General features: G+C 52.0%; 1 protein-coding gene across 1 annotated transcript; it reads left to right on the top strand.

Annotated features, from left to right (window-relative positions):
* The first annotated feature begins 4,588 nt into the window (after positions 1–4,588).
* Positions 4,589–10,841, top strand: A4GNT (alpha-1,4-N-acetylglucosaminyltransferase). Its single transcript, XM_039696931.1, has 5 exons — positions 4,589–4,728; positions 7,768–7,787; positions 7,975–8,186; positions 8,871–9,320; positions 10,230–10,841. Exons 1-5 carry the CDS (start codon positions 4,589–4,591, stop codon positions 10,839–10,841), a joined length of 1,434 nt encoding a protein of 477 aa, XP_039552865.1.
* The last annotated feature ends 8,357 nt before the right edge of the window (positions 10,842–19,198 follow it).

The raw sequence follows: 19,198 nt of genomic DNA on the forward strand, positions 1-19,198 counted from the left end.
AAACAGATCTGTTTCTAATGGGAGGAGAAAATAAAAGTGGCTCTGCCTCGTGAGGCTCCCCAGTCTAATGGTGTTGCACTCTGATTTAGCAGCAGAAAAAGCCCTGGTGCTGCAGAGGCAGATTTAGGAGCACCCCTGGCTGAATTCCCTTTGCTCTGGAGATGGGGAGAGAACTGGAAGGGCAAAAGAGAGACAATTTGTGGGTTGAGATAATGACAGTTCAATAGGGGAAGTAAAAGCTGTGCACAAGCAAACAAACCCCAGGAATTCATCCATGGGTGAGGAGGTGTTCAGCCATTCCCAGGAAAGCCAGGCTCCATCACACAGACAGGGGAAGGGAAAAGGAAATGCCACCACTCCAAGAATCCCTCTCTTCCTCCTCTTCCCCCAGCTGCGTGTGGCAAACACAGCCTCATCCCAGTTCCGCTGAGGGAAATCAACTCTACCCCAGCCCAATCCAGCACAAAGATATCGCTTTACAACTGGCTGTAATTTGGCACAGATCAGCTCCTTGCATTCCTTCCTCTGATTTTTCCCTCTGTGCATTCCTGGCCCTGCCTCCCTGTGAATTGACTGCCAAGCTCTCCTTTGGGAGATGTAACTCTGGGTCTGTTTAGATGAGCTTCTCTCCTTTTGTGTTCATCTGCATGTAAGCTCTAAGTGCTTTATTGTTTTCCAAGCACAGCTATTGATTTTTGGGGAAATAACTAAGAAAACATTAATTTATAACTTCCCTGTTGCTCAAAAGGAGTAAATTACTTTTCTACCATATCAGCATAAGTCTAAAAAAAATGACTGAAGCTTTCAATAAATACCCAAAGGTATAAATGCCAGGAGTTAAGAGCAGCGAGAAGGATGAAAAAACACAGAGGGTGTGTGGAGGGAGGTCCTCAATAACCAAACGGTGATCATGGAATTCCAGAATGGTTTGAGTGGGAAGGGACCTTAAAGCCACCCCTTGCCATGGGCAGGGACAGCTTCCACTGTCCCAAGTTGCTCCAAGGCCCATCCAACCTGGCCTTGGACACTTCCAGGGATGGAGCAGCCACAGCTTCTCTGGGCACCTTGTGCCAGGGCCTCCCCACCCTCACAGGGAAGAATTTCTTCCCACTATCCCATCTAACCCAGCCCTCTGGCAGTGGGAAGCGATTCCCCTTATCCTGGCACTCCAGGCCCTTGTCCACAGTCTCTCTCCATGTTTCCTGCCAGCTCCTTCGGGCAGTGGAAGGCCACAATTAGGTCACCTGCGACCCTTCTTCTTGCCAGGCTGAACAATCCCAAATGGCCCAGCCTTTCCCCACAGCAGAGGTGCTCCTGGGAGTCCATCAGGATGTTTATATAGGGTGTGCAAGGAGAGGCTCAGGGAGATGCTCAGAACAGCAGAGGAAAAGGGAATCTGGTCACTGTCTCTCCCTATTTAAAAGTTTATTTTTAAGGCTGAGCCAGGCTGGTTTGGGTGATACCAAGAGTGTGTACAGAAATATAATGTTACTATATAATGCTATGATAATATTTATTATAATATTAATTTGTTGTATGGTGAATGGCAATATCTGCATGGGATTCTTGTCTCCAGGTCCTGACTCCTCTTTTGAATCATCTTTTTGAATGGTACTTCTGCCCAGTCCAGGCCCAGCAGATACTGCAGCTCCAGCCCTGGCTGGCTGGGCTCCTGGAGAGCAGACCCCAGGCAGCCTCATCAGTGCTCCCCTGCTCTGGGAGAAGCCGTGGCTGCCCCTGGATCCCTGGGAGTGTCCAAGGCCAGGCTGAACAGGTCTTGGAGCAGCCTGGGATAGTGGGAGTGTCCCTGCCCATGGCAGGGAGTGGAATGGGATGGGTTTTATGGTCCTTCCCACCCAAAGCATTCCATGATCCTGTGATCCATGTCCCAGTGAACCCAGCCTGAGCAGGCAGACCAAAGGTGATGGGACACTTTCCCTGTGACTCTGGGGATTCTCCTGTGGTGTTTGATTCCCAGAGGTTGCTCTGAGTGTGTTGGATGTGGAGAAGGGAAGGAAAGCCTGACTTTGCCCCAGTGACATCCCTGGGATCCGGGGCCTCCTTCTGCCTGTGTGACACTGAGGGGTGATTTCGGCCTCCCCTGGCTGTGCCACCCAGCCCGTGGAGATGCAGGAGGTCCAGCCACAGGCTCTGCCTCCAGACTCCCGTTTTCTGTGGAAAACAGGCTCCCGTAGAGGGCAATGCAGAGCAGCAGCAGCAGCAGCATTGCAGCTGCTCCCTGTGGTTAGTGTTAGTGTGTGTGAAGCTCCCAGCGGCCACAGCCCAAACCCCAGCTCTGGACCAGCTGTGACTCTGCTTATTGTCTTCCCAGCAGACTTTTGGGGACCCAAACTCCCACGCTGGGCTGGCAGGGCACCAGTGAGGCCACGGCAGTGGCACCTGGAGCAGGGAATGGGCAGAGCCTTGGTGGGATGCTCAGCCTGCAGCATCCAGGGGGTGCAAAGAGATTGGCCTCAGCTCATCTGGATTTAAGGGGCAGGATGAGGCTGCTCCAGGCTAGAAGTTTCTACTGGAGTGATCTCCATGGAAAAATCTCCTCCTAAATCTGTGGCAAGAGTCTCAGTAGGGCATTAGGGCAGTGGGGAGAACTGGGGCAGGATGGGGAAGTTTCCATATTATGGTTAAGATAAAAACTGGGCTGGCACTTTTACTATCAGCTGCTATCTCTGTCCTGGTGCTGCTGCATCCTCCAGGCTCAGCAGACACTTCCCAGGGCCCTGGGAAGGGAGGGAGGAATGGACCATTATGTAATCACAGACTCTGTGGGTTGGAGGGCACCCTGGAGATCACCCATCCCCGGTGGGCAGGGATGCCATGGACCTGCTGATGGGCAGATGGATGTGTTCACCCCCAGAGGAGCTGCCAGCGCTGGAGCTGCGTGCTGGCCACCCCGGATCCCTGCAGGTCACCTGAAAGGATGGACCCGCGGGTGTTTGCCCAAGGGGAGGGTTCCTCACCGAGGGGTGTGCCGGCACTCCTGGGCTCCTCACCCACGTCATTGCCCCGGGGATGTTTTTCAGAGCTGGAGCCCTCCCGGCATTATTACCCGGGCTCTTATCAGCTGATTAAGCCCTGGGTATCTCGCTGCCTTTCCCGTGGGAGCTGTTTGCTCTGCCTGCAGCAGCACAAGCAGCTCTCCCATCCTCCTCCAGCCCTCCCATATACCCGGAGGAAGGATCTCTGCACCCTGCCGAGGCTGAGGGGCTGCCCCGAGCAAACGGGAGGGCCCTGGAGTGTTCATGGCTGATTTTGAAGAGCTGGCTAGATTTTTGGTGCCATCACAGGCTATGAGAGGGATGCACTAAGCATGTTTTTGGTGGTTTCTAAGAACTGCTGGTGGAGGGAGGTGGGAGTTTGGGTGGAAAATGGATGGAAAATGGGTGCAACACGTGGTGATGCCAGCACTCATTGGCTGGACAAATCTTGCAGGTCTCCTAGTTTTTCTGGATATACAGCTTGGCCAAATATAGGAAAAGAAAGGAAAGGGATGAGGAGGAGAGAAGAACCTGAAGAACCTGCAAAGAACCTGATTGCTGCTGGTGGCTGGAGCCAAGGGTCACATCTCTGCTGGATGCTGTGGTGTCCTCACCTGGGCTGAGCAGTGCTGGGTCAGGGGGATGCACGGGGAAGTTTTCTGGGATGCCACAGCTCCACCTCTCCTTACAAATTCTGCTGTCCCAGCACAGGATGGGCACTGGAGCTCACACCCCTTACACGCCAGAGCCAGGAAAGCTCTGGGGGAATCTTTCCAGTCTGAGGTGGGTCACCCAACCCTGTTCCTGCCCCTCTCAAGGCATCCTGCTGGGGATGAGCAGAGGCTCTGAGGGATTGGGAACCTCCCCACATGCCTGGGCAGGATGTGCTGTGTTATTTGGGAGGTGTTTGTGCAGAAGGCCCCGTTGTTGCTGTTGCAATGCATTTGCAAGGGTTAGGCCATAGTGTGCACCAGTCAGCCTGCTCCTCAGTTTGTTATCAGAGCCTGAAGAATTTGTCAAAGCTACTGAAACATAAATTGTGCTAAATTAAGAAAGAAGAGGCTGAGAAACTGAATACCAAGACCACAAGGTCTAGCTAACAGAAGATTGTAAAACCCCTAGGCTGTAACCAATCACATACTCTGAGAAATGCAGGCAGAAAACGAGTGAACAAGACAAAGACACAAATCAAGAAATGTGTACTTAGTCATGTGTAGAATCTATAAATATGTGTGTAAAGCAAACAATAAACGGCTTCTGCTTAATCATATTGGTTATTTGTCCAAGAGTCCTGAATCTCCTGCATGTTGCCTCCCTCGGAAGTATCCAGAGCACCAATCCCACTCAGCAAAGTTCTTCCTTACCCTAGAACACCTTCCCTAGGTGTGGATGCGGATACAAAGAGAAAAGGTTAAATGTGCTGCAAGCCACCCCCAAAAGGTGCCCTTTCCCAGTCCCGCCCACCCTTTGTGACGCTGGCAGAGCCGGGGACTCACCTTTGGCATGGGAGGACCTCGCACTGCCCACTGCTGGGAGAGCTCAGCCCCAGCTGGGCCTTATCTGGGCACCAGGGCAGTGCAAACAGCAGAGCCATGAGGCTGCTGCGAGCCCTGCCAGGGCAGGACACGGCGGGGAGGCAGCGCAGCTCCTCGGGCTCCCCGGGGCCTGAGCATCGCTCCCGGCGGGGCTCCCCAGCAGCCTGCGCTCCTCGCCCGCTCCTGGCAGCCCTCAGGTGAGTTTGGCTCTGCCCTGGGCATGCTGAGGTGGAGAATGGGCAGGCAGGTGTGGCACAGCACAGTGAGGAGCTCCTTGCTTTGCTCGGATCGGCTGCATTAATTAATCTGCCATGAGCCCCACAGCTCCTCGCACAGGTTTTCCATTGGGAAGCGCTTTCCCTGGTGTTAAATGTGACGAAGCTGGGGTTGGTGTGTGTGCACGTGCATTGGCTTGATTGTAATTTCCTTAGAGACTCAAAAATGAACCGGTGTGTATTCACCAGACGTGTCTGTGTGGAGATCAGGGACTGGCCTGGGGTTATTCCCAGAAACAGGGGAATAACCTGTTTGCATTTGCATCCCAAAGCAAATCCCACCGGCTCTCAGGGGAAAGCTACAGAGAGGGGTGAGGTCTCTGCTTTGAATCCTAAGGGATTCCAGGAGCTGTGGGGATGGGGATTCAGTGGCAGTGGGGTTGGGCAGGGGACCGTGAGATGTGCAGTATTTGCTCGTGGTGCTTGAACTGCAGTTTGTGATGCAGCACTCGCTTTGGAGAGCTTAAAACTTAAATGAGAAAACTGAAATGGGCTCAAGGGCTGGGCAAACTGTGAGCTGCAGGTGCTGGGATTATTAATTTACTTATTTATTTATTTACTTATTTATTAAAAATCCTTTTTAGCAAATGAGGAATTTTAGCTCTTTTCAAGCTGAGCCTGAGTGCCCGAGTCCTTGCTGGACTGGTGGTGCCCGTGGGCTGTCCTGGGGTCATCCCTCTGTTCACCACAGGGATTGCAGGGGTGTGATGTGCAGGGGGTGTGGGGGCAGGACCCAGCAGCATCATTGCCCCTCTTTGGTGGCAAAATCCCACTGTATTCCCAGCGCCTGTGTCTCGCAGCCCCCTTGAGTAGTTATCACAGGCATCTGTAGTAATCTCCCTTGTAGTCTCCCAGCCGTCCTCATCCTGCACTTGAAACACGGAAATTGCCCCAAGAAAAGAAATCTCTTTACAAGATGGGCCATCAAGGCAGCAGCCGCATCCCCGGAATCATCCCACTCAGCAGGGTAATCTATTCAATGGCCGGGATTTATTTTTAACATTCAGCTCCGCAGTCCTTTTAACTCGAGCAGGGAAGGGAACATTTTGATAACAGCAGCCTCCAGGTCAAATGTGATGAGAATTCATAACTCGCCACACAGGGGTTTTGGAAAACCAACCAAGCAAAACAATTTCCCGGAATGAGCCGATGAAGATGCGTGTTTCTCTTCACAATGTCATGCACAGAGCGGGGAGGTGTTGGAGTGGCTCCTCATTCTCTGCCCACAATTTGCAAATAAAATGCCTCCCGGACTGTTTTAAATTTGAAGGACTATTGCGAGCACGGCTTTGCTGGGCTGCTCGTAAAGACCTGAGACATCGGATCTGTCGGCCATCAAAGGAGAAATATGAATCCAGTAATGGGAATGTCCTCGTGGTCCCAACTCTAATCAAAGCAAAGCCAGGGGTTTCTGCTTCAGGGGAGTGGCATCAAGATTTAAAAAGGAACAGAGGGACTCCAGCCCCTGGCCAGTAGTGGAGCAGCAGCAAGGATGATTTACAGGGGCATGGAGTGGCAGGACAGGGGGAATGGCTTTAACTGCCAGAGGTTTGATGGGGCATTGGGAAGGAATTCCTTCCTGTGAGGATGATGAGACCCTGGCCCAGGGTGCTCAGAGAAGCTGTGGCTGCCCTGCCCCATCCCTGGAAGTGTCCAAGGCCAGGTTGGATGGGACTTGGAGCAACCTGGGCTAGTGGGAGCTGTCCCTGTCTGAAAGGTACAGGAGCACCACTGGGTGCTCCCAGTACTGGGATGACCCAGGTTAGACTGGAAGGATTTTCCTGAGCTTTTCTGGCTCTGGAGTCTAAGGGATGTGAACTCCAGTGGCAGGGGGTTGGAACAAAATGAGCTCTCAGGTCCCTTCCAACCCAAACCACTCTAGGCTGGAAAAAAACCAACAACCAGAATCCTGAAAATCTGGCCAAGCTGAGATTGTGAGAGAGCTGCCAGGGAGCAACTTTTTCTTTCTGTTTTCTTTTCAAATGACCAGAGTAAATTGACTGCACCTGTCTGAGAACAAGGCACGGGTGGGAAAGGCAGGAGGAAATGTGGAGCTTGAGCACTGTGGTTTATTTTAATGCCAGTGCTGGTGTCTGCCAAGCCCTGTGGGGCTGGGCTGGGCTGGACCTGTGTGTTCCACCTGAGCCCCACGGGGCAGCACAGGCTGCCTTATCTGCAGGCTCGGGAACGCGGCCGTTCCAAACCGCGGATATTTGCTCTCCATTCCCTGTCTTCCGCTCAAATTCCATATCTGCAGTGAGGCCCCGGGTGCTGCCACTCACAGCGGAGTGCAGGGACAATGAGAGAAACTGGGGATGGGATTGGAAAAATTAACATAGAGTATGGAATCCCAGAAAGGTTTGGGTTGGAGGGGAACTTAAAGCTCATCCAGTGCCACCCCTGCCATGGGCAGGGACACCTTCCACTAGCCCAGCTTGCTGCATCATGGCCTTGAGCACTTCCAGGGATCCAGGGGGAGCCACAGCTTCTCTGGGCACCCTGTGCCAGGGCCTGCCCACCCTCACACCCAAGAATTTCTTCCCAAACTCCTGTGCCGTCCTGGGAACCCAGGATGTGATGAGAAACCTTGTGCAGCTGGAATGGAAAACAACAAAATCTGTTATGCAGCATGGGAAGCAGCACTGATGGGAACAGTCACTGCTTTAATATTTAATTTGATGAGATACAGCTCTTGAGAAATGGATCGGGAGCTGCCACAGCTCCAAGCACAAGCTCAGCACTGGCAGGGAATTTCCATGGGGCTTGCTCCTCTCCAGACTTATCTGTATGCTGGAAGGGTGACATGGAATGAGGCTCATTAATTATCCCAGCACACAGAGCTGTGTTTCCTTCCATTCCCTTCAATCATTCAAGCACTGGGCACTTTCAGGGCCTCTTGGACATTGGGTTGTCATTCCAGGTATGTCCTCTCTGCTGGACCCTGGCTCCTGCTCCCTGCAGGGCCACTCAGGTGCAACCAGGTGTGATTTCAGGAGGGAATTTCCTTGTGTCAGCAGACAGTGCAGTGTAGATCCCATTCCATCCTGCCTCTTACCAGCAGGAACTCCCTGTGGCTGCACAGCCTCGTGTGCTGCTGGGATCGGGAGGGGAAGCTGTGCCAGGCACAAGGTGGGTCACACCAAACATGTCCCTTCTTTGTCCTTTTAGGTGGATCTCACGCCTTTCCTGGGACTGAGACTGAGCCAGCAGCAGAGCTGGTTTCCTGCCGTGCACCATTCTTGTACCTCCAGAAATCCCTTTGCATGCTCCAGAAGGTTTGGGTGTCCTCACCAGGGAGCTGGGCTTTGCAGGAGTCCAACAGTCACCGCCAGGGCAAGAGAAGGTGCTGGAAATGTAGATTTGTCAGGACTATAATCCAGGTAGGTCATAATTCCTTCCTAGTATGAAACCATCCACTTTCTATCCTCATCTGCTTCCCTCTGGTCCATCACAAGACTCCATCCCTGCAGGACTCAAATCCCTCTCATCCCTCACGGTTGAAGTGTCAGCAGAAGGGATGGATTGGGAAAAAGCCTGGGAAAAATGCTGGTGTTTTAGCTCTGGGTGACAGACCCCAAACTGAAATCACAGCTCTGTGACACTCACAACCTCCTTGGGCACCTAATTCCATGGCCACATTTGGCTCCACAGATTCCCTGGGACAAGCACATGTTGGAATGGCACTGCAGTGCTTGGGAACAGTTTCCCACACCAGTTGCCCCAGGGATGGCCTTGGGGCTCCTTGCCTTGCCATGGTGAGGCTTTCCACCTGCTCTGCCTGGGTTCTTCCCTCTCTGCCAAGCCCATGCCTGCACCATGGGGACACAGCTGCCCATCCCATCTCCAAGACCTCTCCTGGTTCCCCCTGCCTGGCTGGGGCCAAGGAGGTGAGACCCCAGATCTTCATCCTGGGGGGAAGAGCCCTCTGACCCACAGAGGGATTGTCACCAGGCCTGTCACCAAGCTGCCTTCACCTTTCACTGTCCAAAGCCATGTCGCTCCATTTCCCAGTCCTGCTGAGCAATAACTGGCTCTTCCTTTTGCTGTTTCTTGTCTGTCCTTAGCACCCATGTCGGAGGCATGCCCCCAAACGCTCCAGGAAAGAAAGAATGTTGAGGAAAATCCAGATATGCCTCTGTTTCTGCTTTGTCTCGGGCATTTTGTACGAGATCTCCCTCTTGTCCAGCTGTGTCTTCTCCTACTTGCCCATGGCCCAGCACTACCTGACACCTGAGCAGGTGCTGAACCTTGGGAAAAGCATCATTTTCCTGGAGACGACGGAGCGCCTGGAGCCGCCCCCGCTGGTGTCGTGCTCCGTGGAATCCGCTGCCCGGATTTACCAGGACAGGCCCATCATCCTCTTCATGAGGGGACTCAACAACGAGACAGCCTTGGACATGAACACCAGCTACGCAGCCTTCTCCCTCTTGTCTTCCATGAAGAATGTCTTCCTTTTCCCTCTCCAGATGGAAACCGTCTTCCAGGAGACCCCTCTGCTCCAGTGGTACAACCAGGTGAGTGTTAAAACAAGTAGAAAACAGGAAAAGAGTTATAACTAGGGGTGGGAAAAGGCTTTAAAAGGAATGAGGAATGCAGGACTGTGTGAAATTAGTGACTTTCATTGTTTTGGTTGGGAACAGATTCATTTTGGCCGCGTTCTGCTGTGTATTCATCTCTCTGTTTATGGCATACGTGATTGGCCTTATCTGGAGAATCGGATTTTTTGGCAAAGGAAACATTGGTAAAAATAGATTGCAGACGTGTTTTGAGCAAACAGCCTTAATAATCTTCCCCAACAGAAGCTGGTTGAACAAAATGTGCTGCCTGAGCACTTGATAGAGCTGCCTCACTCTGACGGAGCCCGCAGCAGATAAGAGATAGGGGAGATTTCAGGTTCTATAACAGCAACATGCAAAGCCAAGGTGGGATCTGGTGAGCTCCACCCTGGAAAAAGTTCCTTGGGCAAACTTCCCACAAGTAGCTTTGGTCAAACTGCTTGGGCAGGGCAGGCAGATTTCCTCCAAAGTCTTTCTTATCCTGAGAAAAAATTACTCCAAATGCCAACAAATGCCAATGAAAAGATTTCAGCCTGGTTCAAAGAGCTGGGAGGGATCTGGGAGTGTGTTAAGTGGGTTGTGTCCCTCTAAAATAGCATGGAATGACTCATGGTGGCATTGAGTTAACACTGTAGGTGCCATCAAACCACCTGGGAAGTGTTCCTGCATTCCTAATGCTAACAAAGCGCTGCTCTGCTCCAGCTCCTTATCTTATCCCAGTAAAACCCAATGGCTGGAGGCAGCCAGAGCTGTCAGTGACATTTGCAGCAGTGCAGATGAGGGTTTATGGTGCCATTTGCAGCCCCATGGATGGGTTGGATCCGTTCCCTGCCTGTGGCATCACATCTCACCTTTCCCACTCCGCAGGTGGTCCCGGAGCAGGAGAAGAACTGGGTGCACGTCAGCTCGGACGCCAGCAGACTGGCGCTCATCTGGAAGTACGGGGGCATCTACATGGACACGGATGTGATCTCCATCCGGCCCATCCCCCAGCAGAGCTTCCTGGCCGCGCAGAAGTCGCGCTTCTCCAGCAACGGCATCTTCGGCTTCCCCGCCCGCCACAAGTTCATCTGGGACTGCATGGAGAACTTCGTTCTCAAGTACAACGGCAACATCTGGGGCAACCAGGGCCCCTTTTTGATGACCAGGATGCTCAAAACACTCTGCAACCTGACAGATTTCCAAGGCACCGAGGACCACAGCTGCCAGAACATCTCCTTCCTCAACCCGCAGCGTTTCTACCCCATCCCATACCCAGCCTGGAGCCGGTACTACCAGGTGTGGGACAAAAGCCCCAGTTTCAACCACTCCTACGCGCTGCACCTGTGGAACTTCATGAACCGCAACCGCAAGGTCGTGGTGGCCGGCAGCAACACCCTGGCTGAGAAACTCTACAAAACCTATTGCCCCAGCACCTACGAGGACCTGATCCAGAATGCCAAGCACAGGGATCTCCCAGACCCTGAGGAGGTTGAGTGACATGGAGCAAGGAGGAGAGGGGTGATGCTTCCAGCCAAACACAAATCCCACTCGGGCTTTGTAGGAGAAAGAAAGAACTTTCCGTGCCCACCATTCCTATTCCCTTGGGATGCTGAGAATGGTGGTGGGTATCCATCAGACGTGGCCTCCAAGGACTCCTTTGCTTCAGTTCTGTTTCCTGATAGGTGCTCATGGACCAAGCCTTCCCAAATCCAACAGACTTTGAGCCTGTTCACAAGCTTCTCCAAGGGAAAAGTTCCTAAAGAGAGAGGTGGTCTTCCAGGAGAAATGTTGTCTCTGCTTCTCTTGGAACTAGTGGCAGCTTCCCACATCAAAAGTTGGAAGCACAACAGTCTTTGGACTGGAGCCTCTGGGGCAAAAGAGGAGAAACCCAAACCAGCGTCTTTTCCTGGTGTTTTCCTCACATGGACTTTACACCCTACGTTTTTGAGAGGGACTTCAGTATGAGTGAAAATAAAAGAGTTCACAAACCACCACTCCTCTGATCTCACTTCTCCCTGAAAAATGAGTCACATTTTCCAAAGGTTTTTGCTCCCACACTTTTACTTTGTGTTTTGCCAGGAAGTGGCTGCCCTGCCCCATCATCCCAGGTCAATCCTGGCTGTAGAAAGCATGCCTGGAAAGGGGATGCTGAGACACCAAGGAAGGATAGGGATGGTCCTCCAGGTTCCCAAATCCCTCTTAAATAAATGGATTCCAATGGACATGACGTGGTCACCCATGTCCACCTGTGCAAAAATCCCATTTAATCCCAACAGGGCTCCCAGTGAGCAATCCCCTTCCAGATACTCTCTTTCCCAGGAGAATGCCAATCCACCCAATTCCCTAAAGGGAAGCCCAGCTTGCAGATCTCTGCTGAGTCTCTCTAACAGCTGGTTTTAACTCAGGAGCAGAAAGGTGGGGATCTGTCTCCGTCATCCAATGTTTGCCGTGTGCACAATGCTATCTCCTGCAAACACAGCAGCTGCTGAGCCGGCTGCAGCTCGGAATTTGGGATTCAGCAGGAGAAGGGAGCCCTCTGCACACAGGGTTTGTGTGCTCCTGTGTTTGGGCAAAGGGCTTCTCCTTGCCCTGTGTTCCCCCAAAGTCACCCTGGTGTAAGGCCTGGTGGTGCCAAGGCGAGTGCTGGTCGCTGTTGGAGCAGGAGCATGACACTAGGGAATATTTTTCCTGTGTCCTCACCCCTCCTGTCCCCTCCAGGACATGCTTGTGGAGAGAGATGGACCCACACCCAGGCAACTCTGGGAGCATCTGCCTTGTGGATGTCTCAGCTCAGGACACCTTCCACTAGCCCAGGGGGCTCCAAGCCCTGTCCAACCTGGCCTTGGACACTTCCAGGGATCCAGGGGCAGCCACAGCTGCTCTGGCCACCCTGTGCCAGGGCCTCACCTCCCTCACGGGGAACAATTTCTTCCCAATATCCCATCTAAATCTGCTCTCTGAGCATGGATGAGACTCTGCCCATGGCTACAAGAAACCCACAAGGTTGGACAGGGCTTGGAGCACCCTGGGATAGTGGGAGGTGTCCCTGCCCATGGCAGGGGTGGAACAGGATGGGCTTTAAGGTCTTCTTCAACCCAAACCAGTCTGGGATTCCAGGATTAAATTATTGAGGGAAATAATTCAGAAATTACTGAAGTTGTGTCCTGTCATGGCCAGTGAGAAGACCCAAAATTGTCAGCAGCAGACTTTGTACCTGGTGGCACATCTTCTGCCCTTGGAAAGACATCCCAACAGTGAATAAAAATCTAGGGAGCTTCCCTAGCTGTGAGGGGAAGAGGTGGCTGCAAACCCATTTTGCCACATTCCCATCTTCTTGCTCCTTTTTTGCCTCAGCTCTCATCCTGGGCAGCAGCCCTAGGCCACAAACAACCAGGAAAAGAAGACAAGTAAAATAATAATAATGAAAAAAAAATACTCCTTGGCTCATTAAGAGCATTTAAGCAGATGTTTAACTCTAAGCAGCCTTAAAATATTTGCTGAGTTTAGACTCAGCCTAATTTCAAGCCCCATTTCAAGCCCATCCTGTGATGTTTTACTCTATTTGGCACTCATTAAACACAAACTATCACATGAATATCGTCAGCAGGAGTCACCCACCGGGGTGTCATCTATCAGAGTAATGCTTTAAATTCCAGTTGAGAGCATCTTTTCCTTGTCATCAGATCTCAGTGACACATGGCGTGTGACAGGATGGCACCTGATGGCCAGATGATTGTGTTTGGGAAGGAAAGACCCTGAGCTGGCCCCTCTCAGGTATGATCAGCTGAAGGGACACAGCTCTTGGGGAATCTCCGTGCTCCATTTGCTCTTTTCTGCTCTGGTTTTGAATGCATTTAATAATAATAATATTCTGCAGAGAGATGAAAAATTGCCAAAAATTACCAAAAAATGATCTGTGATGCCCAGTCTGTTTCTGTACAGATCCAACTGCTCTCAGCAAACAAAACTGAAGGTAATGATGGCATTTGAAGTGAATCAATTTGGAAGTAGATACATTTTTCATAACTTCCATCCCTTCAGAGCACAATCTCTTCTCTGTGTCCCTCTCTAACAGCCATGGAGTCCCTGCAGGGAGCTGGCTGTGCTTCCCCTCATGTGAGCCATGGACTGGACATTTCCAGTCCTTCCACTGTCAACACAGCTCACAAACCAAAATTGTCCCTTGGCATGGCAGGTAGATCCCAGAGGAATGAGATTTCCAAGAGATTTCCATCAAGTTTCACAGCAAAAGGATGGCCTTGCCGCCTCCAAACTATGCTAATGGTTATCTGCATACAAACAGGGAGCTCAGACCTGCTGTGGATCCTTCATTGCAGTCCAGGGGAAGGAAAAGAGGGATTTCTGCTCCCTAATGCAGGCAGAAAATAAAATCAGTCCTAAACCAGGGTTGGCTGCTGGCAAATACCCAAGGGGGACATTGTGACCCCTTTGACATCTTCCAGCCAGTGGCCTTGAGGTCAGAGGTTGTTCTCCAAGGGCTGGTGCCCCCCCCCCAAAAGGGACAGTTGTGTCCATGCTATCCATATAGGAATAGCAGGTGTTGACCAGGACTTGCTTCCATGCTGGGGGCTCAGCTCCTTTTTGACCCTCTCAGGCCTTTTCTCCCTGCAGGGACCCAGGAGGTGACAAAAGTGGTGAAGATCCATCAGGTGGTGCTGGAGCTGGGACCATCCCTGTCCCCAGAGCACGAGGATGAAGCTGGCTTTGGGCTCAGGGAGTTGTGTGGATGGGGTAGTGCTGGGCAGAGCTGCTGGGGCACAGGGGGGATGAATCCCCTGGCTGGGCAGCTCCATGGCCAGCACTTCCCTGTGGAAGCTGGGACTTTGGGAAAGCTGTGGGCAGGAATTCATCCAATCAGGGGAGGAAGTTGCTCCTTCGTGAGGGCTGTGAGAGCAAGCAGTTCCTTGCTCTGGGACTGCTGGGACCCACCAAGGGGGAGCAGGGTCCCCCCAGCCCCTGCCCAGTCCTTGCTGGTACCAGCACCCACCTCAGGGAGGACTGACAGGGAAGCTGCTGAAAGCCCTGCAGAGGAACCCAAACCTCCAGCAGCAGTGCCACCCCATCCAGCAGCAGTGCCACCCCATCCTGGAGCAGTGCCACCCCATCCTGGAGCAGTGTCACCCCATCCAGCAGCAGTGCCACCCCATTCAGAAGAAGTGCCACCCCATCCTGGGGCAGTGCCACCCCATCCAGGAGCGGTGCCATTCCATCCTCGAGGATATGTTGGAGGAAGAGCTGGAGAGCCCATAGGTCAACAGGGTACATCTGTCCTTCCAGTGCCACCAGCCCTGAGCTGCTCCAGACACACAATTACTGCTCCTAAGTGGATTTTTTTTTTTAATTGGGGGAGCAACCCAAACAGCAGTAAAAACCCACCCACCCATCTGGAAAAATCCTCTCTCTGAGAGGCAGGTGGGATGGTGGAGGTAGAAGCACAGGGTCACACAGGGAATACACTTCCCTTCTCCCACCTCTAAGGCTGCTTTTTAGGATCTCTCCAGCAAATCTGCCTCTCCAGCAGCCTTTTCTGCGCTAAATTACCCAGGGAAGTAATCTCCTGAGGGAAGGAGGGTGCGGAGGGCGCGGCAGCCCCCGGCACGGGGATTTCAAGGGATCATTCACCGTCCAAGCCCTCTTCATGCCAAGCATGTTAAGCAGCTGCTCCCGAGCTCCGGCAATGCAACACCACCACCTAGCCCCGCTCGGAGCCGGTGCAGGGCGCGGGCAGCCCGGGATGCTCCGGCTTGGAGCAGGGCAGCACTGCTGCGCCCGTGTTGCCACATTTCTCACCAAAGAGAAAAGCGGGGCACAATTCTTCCCAAGGATGTCTGAGATTCACATTCTCTGAAGCTCAGAGAAAGGGAGAACGCAATTCTTATCACTTGCTGTGCCTCTGTTGTGCCAAAGCAGAATGCAATATGGAGATTTTTTACCCAAAGTGGGGATGTTTTGTTTCCTTGGCCTGTCAGGGCCAGGAGAGTGTGTGTGTGTCAGACTGTCACAAGACAGTCACAAGGGAATCAGATGATGAGTGCAGCTCTGAGCAGTTGTGTGCAGGGTGAGTGCATGGCAGATTCAGTTTAGATGCAATGCATATAGTATAGTATAGCATAATAAAGTAATTAATTAGCTTTTTTATATCCATGAAGTCCTCCTCATCATTCTCTCTCCCTTACCAACGTCAGAGTTGCCTTTGATTTGCATTATTTCGGGTGCCAAAAGTGCAAAGAAAAATGCAGTGACTCAGTGACTTTTCCCATGAATGTTTCCTGGAGATGGTTTTAAGGAGCATTCCTGGGATTGTTTCACTGCATGGCACGTCCCCCTTTCCCTGGAAGATTATTTGGGAATGCTGAGGGGATGTGGGAGGCAGCAGAGGTGCCCAGAGCCAGACCCACACCCCCCCTTCACTTCTCATATTTTACACCCCCAGGACATTCCTGGTCACAAAACTCCCTCGTGCTGCAAATACCTCCCAAGAGAAATGCTGCACATACCCCACAGCCTGAAAATTCCCAAAAGGGAGTCTTCAGCAGTCTTCCCTAAAGCAAACATGGGCTGTACCTTGGGATATGTATAGTTGGGATCTTCCCTGGGATTTGGACAGGGCCTGGAGCTCGAAGGATGCTCTGAGAGATGGGTGGTGCTGCTGAGGGCTTGTGCCTTGTCCTGGGGGATGACAATGCCAGGCTCATGTGCCTCAGGTTGCGAAGAGAATTTCCACTTGGACCTGCAAGAGACTCCAGGCTCTGGTGAGTGTCTCAGCAGCAGCCCAAGGATCACAAATTCCCTGCTTTCCTCCACCTGAGGTGATGCCTTGTGAAGGCTGAGCTAGAACAGAGGCTAGGCAGAGTTAAAGAATAAAGCAGAGATTTATTAAAAGGCCTCCATGGATGCACCTTGGGCAGCATAAGACCCCAGTCAGGGCTACGCCCAAGATGAACCAAAATGGTCACAAAATGCACGCCTGGTCACAGGGTCTCACACTTTTATAAATTCTGGCCCGTTTGCATATTTGAGTCAATTGTCCAATTCCAGCTTTAGCCCATACAGTCCCATCCTGCTTGTTTTTCTCTCTTTATTCTGTCTTTGTTTGTGCTCTTGGGCCTGAGATTTGGATCATTTGTCCTTGGTCCCCAGCTAGAGAAGGAATTGTTCTGTCTCTCTACTCTGTGCAGAGAGCTCACCATCCCCTGATATGAAGCTCAGAACTACACACTAAAGCAGCACAGAATCTGAAAAATAGAAAAGCCAGAACCTGAGGTGTCAGAGGGATGAGGTGGTCCAGCAGGGATGAGAAAAGCAGGCAGTGCAGGAGGCCCAGCAAAGCTTTGCCTCCACGGCTCTCCCTCATCCCAGGTGAGGGGACATTGTGTCCTCTAAACACAAGGACTGGGACACCTGTACCCACAGCCATGGGATGCTGTGTCCTGACTCAAGGGGTGATGCCCTGAGATGCCCAGAGAAGGGCACTTGGGCTGGTGCAATCTCTGCACTTGCTCTTTGCATATTGATCCCGTGTGGGCTGACCTGAAATAGTCAGAAAAAAGCCCTGACTGCTCCCCAAAGCTAAGCAGGGTGGAATACAGCTCTGGCAGTGCTTGCAAATCCCTTTTCCCCCCTTTTCCTACATCACCCCATGCCATGTTGGGTCTAGCAGGGATTTCCTGGGGATTCCCTTACTCTCTCCCAGCTCAAATCCCAAATCCGCCAGGCCCCTGGGAGGGTCACAGCCTCTGGGGACACCAGCTGCAGTAGAGCTGATCCCCAAAGCTGCTCCTTGGAGCACAGCAGGCCCCACAGCCCTCCTGGCACTCCCTGGAGCACTCCCCACACCCCCAAAGCCAGAAACCCCCACTGAGGACTTGTGCCATGGTGGAAGTGGGTCCCACCAGGCCCTCTTGGTCTCCAGGCAGTGCCCTGGCCCTGAGTATTCCAAGTGCTGCCCAAACACCTCTGGAAGTTCTCGGGTGGTGGGTGATGTGACACCCCAGAAGGGTTTGTTTGGAAAAGGGCTTTCCTAGGGACTCCCTGCTCATTTGGGATGACTCAAACAACAAACCAAAGCAACCTGAGGGCTTGTACCCACTGTGTGGGACTGGGGACAAACGTGGAATTTCCCACTGTGGTTTCACTCCTTACTCCCTTCCCAGAACCTTGGGCAAAGGGATGAAGAAATTGTCTTGGGGTTTGGAAACACAAGTAATAAAGGTATAAAATAAAAACTGTGCAGAAATGCAGAGAAGGAACAACTTAGGCTGAGAAGGAGGTGGCAGCAGAGAAGAAGAAGAGCTCAAGAGCAGGTGAGGAAGAAGAGTAAGTTATTTGCTCCAGGAGCAAGAGGAGTAGGATTTAAGCTCAGGGGGAGGTTTTAAACTCAGGGGCAGGTTTTAAACTCAAGGGGAGGTTTTAAGCTCAGGGGGAGGTTTTAAGCTCAGGGATTGGTTTCAAGCTCAGGGATTGCTTTCAAGCTCAAGCAAAGCAATACTGAACACAGACAAGGCACAAGTGGGAATTGTTGGAGATCCCAGCAGCCAGGTGTGTGTGATCAGTGGATGTGATGGACCTGAGCGTGGGGAATGTGGGACTGGATCACAGCCACATCCACACTGGTCCTGGAAAAACCCCTGGATGCCAGGGCACACAGATCACCCTGTGGGGGAAGCTCTGCCCACTGTGTGAGCTCAGCAAGGCCCAAAACCAGCCAAGGAACTCCAGGTATCCCGTGCCAATCCACAGGGGTGCTTTTGGACCGCATTTACATTAAAATAATAAATAGAAAAGGAACCTGGTACCTTCTTCCCTGCTTCTGCCCATCAGCAGGGCCACAGGGAAGAGTTTGGGCACAGGGAATTCAAACCTTCAGCAGCAGATGTGGCCCTTGGCCCTTCATCCAGCAGCACACATCTGTCCTTTCCCTAATGTGTGTCCATTCACTCTTTTTTTGGGGGAAAAAAATCATTATTCATGCAACTGGGAGCAAAACAGTTACTGCCAGAGAATCATCTTGGGAAAAGTTCTTTGGAACAAATCTAGAGATAATTGGAGTGATGTAATGGTGAAATAATGGAATTATGAATAGAGGATTTAAAACAACCTCAATTTATGGGGAGAACTGGTGTAATTACAGGGGTGGCAGTGTCAGAATTAAATTACTTCTTACACAGAAAAAAAATTACAAAGATTTTACCCAAGGAAGGCCTGGCACAAACAATGGAAAGATTTATTTTTCCTTGTTGCAATAAAAATTAAATTCCAGGCCTTCATCTGGAAAAGTTAGAAATAAGTTCATCAGCATATTCAAAATAAAAATGAGGATATGGGGACAATTTTCAAGCCACGGAGGTCGAGGAATGGTCTCCTGTGTGGTGTCCTCATGCAACGATGGTGTTTGCCCCTCTTGGCTCTGATTTTTGGAATTGCTTTTTAGGATCTCTCCAGCAAATCTGCCTCTCCAAATCTGTCAGCAAGAGCCCTTCCCTGTGGATCAGTGATGCCGGGGAGGAGACACATGGTGGTGACAGCGAGGTGACAGCGCTCTGCCAGCAGCCACTGGATGGTGCCACAGGACCAGGAACGAGCTGCAGCCGCTCTGCAGCACCCCCAGGGCTGCTCTGGGCTCTCCTTTTGGGAAGACCCCGGTGCTGGGGCGCTCCCGAGGCTGGGACCTGCCTGGTCACTCACCGAGGAGGATAAATGACATTTCCTAGGTGTGATTTCTCCTCTCCCTCCATCACACACGTGAGCAATAACAGGGGCTATATTGCCAAGAGCTCTGGAGCCTCAGCAGCTCTCCCTGGACATCCTTAGGGCACAGACACGACCCCCTTCCC

This window comes from Passer montanus, unplaced genomic scaffold (genome assembly GCF_014805655.1).
Source record: "Passer montanus isolate IOZ18808 unplaced genomic scaffold, ASM1480565v1 scaffold115, whole genome shotgun sequence".
Classification (NCBI taxonomy): Eukaryota; Metazoa; Chordata; class Aves; order Passeriformes; family Passeridae; genus Passer; species Passer montanus.

What these genes read in the sequence shown, in the direction of transcription:
- A4GNT (XM_039696931.1), top strand. Translation starts at nt 4,589, where the DNA reads ATGAGGCTGCTGCGAGCCCTGCCAGGGCAGGACACGGCGGGGAGGCAG. An exon ending in CCGCTCCTGGCAGCCCTCAG is followed by an intron (nt 4,729 to 7,767) that starts GTGAGTTTGGCT and finishes TGCTCCCTGCAG; the next exon opens with GGCCACTCAGGTGCAACCAG. An exon ending in GGCCACTCAGGTGCAACCAG is followed by an intron (nt 7,788 to 7,974) that starts GTGTGATTTCAG and finishes TTGTCCTTTTAG; the next exon opens with GTGGATCTCACGCCTTTCCT.